The sequence below is a fragment of the Atta colombica genome, unplaced genomic scaffold (genome assembly GCF_001594045.1).
Source record: "Atta colombica isolate Treedump-2 unplaced genomic scaffold, Acol1.0 scaffold338, whole genome shotgun sequence".
NCBI classification, from domain to species: domain Eukaryota; kingdom Metazoa; phylum Arthropoda; class Insecta; order Hymenoptera; family Formicidae; genus Atta; species Atta colombica.
The window spans coordinates 221,596-224,901 of record NW_017259446.1 but is presented as its reverse complement, the minus strand read 5'-3'; the positions used below and the strand labels follow the sequence as shown (position 1 = coordinate 224,901).

Below are 3,306 nucleotides of genomic sequence, written 5' to 3'. Positions count from 1 at the left end.
TATATAAATATATTTAATTATATATTATTTCATCTTAAATGCAAAATGTAAATGTGTAATACATTTGAAAAGAATATATATTTCGATTGTACGCTATTATACATACATAAATAAACGAAGATTAAACACGTGCTGGTAAGAAGTGCTCATAGTAATTCTTCGTGAAGTCTACCATGAGATCCAGAGTACACTCAGGCAGCTCTTCGACGCATGTGGCTGGACTGCCAGCAAAACGAGTAAAGGACGGCACAATTGTTTCTGGTGGTACAACTGCACCATCCTCAATGTAACAACAGTCCTTCAGAACAGACCGCCTGCCCTATAACGAGACAAGTACGATTAATGGTGAAGGAATTGTACCATACTCACTTAATTTGGCAAGTAAAAGTCATTACACATACAATTATAGCATTCTTTCCAATGTAAACATAAGAACCAACCAATGCTGCGTTCACAACTGCCCGTTCTCCCACAAACACATGATTTCCCATTGTTAGAGGAAAAAAGGCAACCCTAAGCAAGGTTTATCACTTCAGAATTTAGCATAATTGTCGTTTTCATTTGCAAGCTATCTCATATTAAAACTAATATTCATTATAACTATCAATACACTAATACAGTAAAGAACTTTACTTACCCCCTGCTGAATTTCTTGAAAGGCGGCCGGATGACAGCATTCTTGCTAATAATACAATAGCGACCCGTTCTAACATTGGCCAGATCGCCTCTAATGATAGCGTCAGATTGCACTATTACTTTTCCATGTAGCACAATATTTTGCGAGCCACATAATACGGTCAGCCTGCTTACCTTATTTCCAGAAGCCTAAAATAGCGAAAAAATGAGGTTACGTATCACATTTTAAATATCTATGGATACGAAAGATGTTACTAAATTTGTTAAATTGTTTTTATAGCATCTATTTCTTAACAACAGAGGTTGTAATGTTATAATATTCCTTCCTAATTATGAATATAAATGTCTTATTAATGTCGCATGCTTCAGTTCCTTTGATTATTACCGTTTCAACATATTCAGCTTTGTTGTAATAAATATCTTGAGGCTCCATCCTGAAATATCTTCTTCCTACAATTGTGTTACTTAATTCAATTCAAAATATTAATTACAATATTCTGATTAAGTGTCATTCTTCCGAATATCAAAGAAATCATTCGGTTACATACAATCTAAAGGAGATAACTAAACATTTCAGAAGTAATCAGCTGACGAGTAGAATGCATGTCGCCATCTGCTGACAGATTTGTGCATTGTTTTCTATCATGGGAAAGATCGTCGTGAATTCAATTCTCAACTGATATTACGAAGTCATCTTGTTATAAAATATTTCTATTAAACAGCGCAATAAAAAATACTACTAAATAATGCTAATGTGCAAATATGTTTTGCTTATTTATATTGTTTTGCTAGTGCACTAAAAAAGTTTTGATAATTAAACAAAAGTTAATGTATTTGTTCTTGCAGCAAAATAATTTGTAGTTTTAGCAAAATTATATTGGCAAATAGCAATTAGTATTCTTAAAAAAATTGTTTACAGTTTACATAATTACTGATTGCTATTACAGTAAAATTTATTAACAATTATAATTTTTTTCCGTTTCGTTAGAACAATATAAAATAATAACATATAATTTAAATTTTTCTATTGAAGTTAAATGTAAAAATCTAAAGTAGAAATATGGAATATTGAATTTTATTTTTGTAATAATCCTTTCGCTCTTTATTTTTGATTCAACGTACAATTTATCGCAATAATAGGTATTATTAGAATTATTTTTTAATATCAATTTTATTTCTCTTTTATACAACAATAAATATAATAAATATTAAATAAAAATGTAATTGTTATTTTTATTTATAATTAGCGTAAAAAATATATGTATGATCATCTCTTGTAAATTTGTCATATCTTTTTGTAAATTTTAATAATAAATTTCCTCCGCTGCATAACTGGTATCCTAATAGCACGTAAAATGCAGAACTGATGGAGAATATCAAATCGTCTCTCATGAGTTATTATTAGTAAGAAGAGAATCGTTCATAAATCTTGTTTATCCTGTATTGCAGATAAACTGATAATTCCGAATATGTGAAATGTGCATATAATCGAGAATATTAATAGAACATGTTGGAATGTATGATATTGTATCAATGATTACATGATACTATCAGATTCATAAAGTACATGATTGATAAAGAGACTGAAAGAAGAACTCTTGTCTCACACAGAGATAAATAAGTTAGTATTAGTATGACTAATACTAACTTATCACGCAAAACTGTCAACAAAATTTATCAAGCAATTGTTTTGTAGAAGAATTTTCTTTTGTAAGACAAAAATCCGAAAGCGTGATATATTTTTAATCGAAGAGTTTATTTTTTTTATAATAAAGAGATTATTTTTCCTTTATTGACATTTCCTATTGACGTTACACTGATGTACGTTACCTTACAATTAATATCGCAAATTGAAGGGAAGCTATGAACAGACACACATTGAAGACAGATGGAATAGACGTGGAAGTTGTTCAAAGTAAATTATGCTCTCTTAAGTCTCGTCCGGATGGACATAATTTGTAGCACAAGTCGCAGTGATAAATTCATTTAATCTAATAATTTTACGCGAGTTGAGCTTGTTATATTTTATGGTTTTACTTACGATTGTGCGCTACACAGCACATAGATACGAATAATTCAAAGATAAGATAGTATTTATAATATTATATAGATTCACACATAGAGTTATACTTATTACTGCGTTATAATTTGTTTAAAAAGAAGAGATAATGTAAATCTTGTTCCTAACATAAAGTTACGCGTGTCATAAACAGGTTCAATGTGTCAATATTTAAAATTAAACACTATTTCCATTTTTATTGTACTGTATGTATTGTAAAATTTCTTATATAACAATATAAGCAATGAAAAAATTGTTTATGTCGTGGTATGCAAGAAAAATTTCGTCGATAAAATATACGCAGAAATATAAGAAGAAATGTCATAAAAATTATATTGCGTGATAGAGTACGTAAAATCTCAGCTGCGGTTTTTCACACATAAAATATAATGCAGACTCTGAGTTTCTTGCAGCGGATTTCTTGCACTGTCATTACTCAAATTGTGCTTTGAATAATCACTCTGTCGAAAGGGAATCATGAGAACGATAAAAGCTGATGAAATCCTAAAACCACATGTTTTGAAGCTACATTAGAGAAAACCATCAGCTATACATTAATTGTATCAACGTAGCATCCGTCACGAATGCTAAATATTTTATGTACGATAATA

The 3,306-nt window shown here is 29.7% G+C and overlaps 1 protein-coding gene across 1 annotated transcript; it reads right to left on the bottom strand.

Annotated features, from left to right (window-relative positions):
- Positions 1-121: 121 nt before the first annotated feature.
- LOC108690622 (dynactin subunit 5) lies at positions 122-1,190 on the bottom strand. The gene is made up of 4 exons (XM_018198007.1): positions 1,022-1,190; positions 638-825; positions 402-513; positions 122-319 (listed from the first exon to the last, which is right to left on the bottom strand). Exons 1-4 carry the CDS (start codon positions 1,067-1,069, stop codon positions 122-124), a joined length of 546 nt encoding a protein of 181 aa, XP_018053496.1. The 5' UTR covers positions 1,070-1,190.
- Between the last annotated feature and the right edge of the window lie 2,116 nt (positions 1,191-3,306).

Bases quoted from the DNA above. Each gene is read 5' to 3' on its own strand.
- LOC108690622 (XM_018198007.1), bottom strand. From the start codon at position 1,069: ATGGAGCCTCAAGATATTTATTACAACAAAGCTGAATATGTTGAAACG. The intron at 826-1,021 runs GTAATAATCAAA...TCGCTATTTTAG, and splicing joins AAGCTGAATATGTTGAAACG to GCTTCTGGAAATAAGGTAAG. The intron at 320-401 runs GTATGTGTAATG...GTCTCGTTATAG, and splicing joins TTGGAAAGAATGCTATAATT to GGCAGGCGGTCTGTTCTGAA.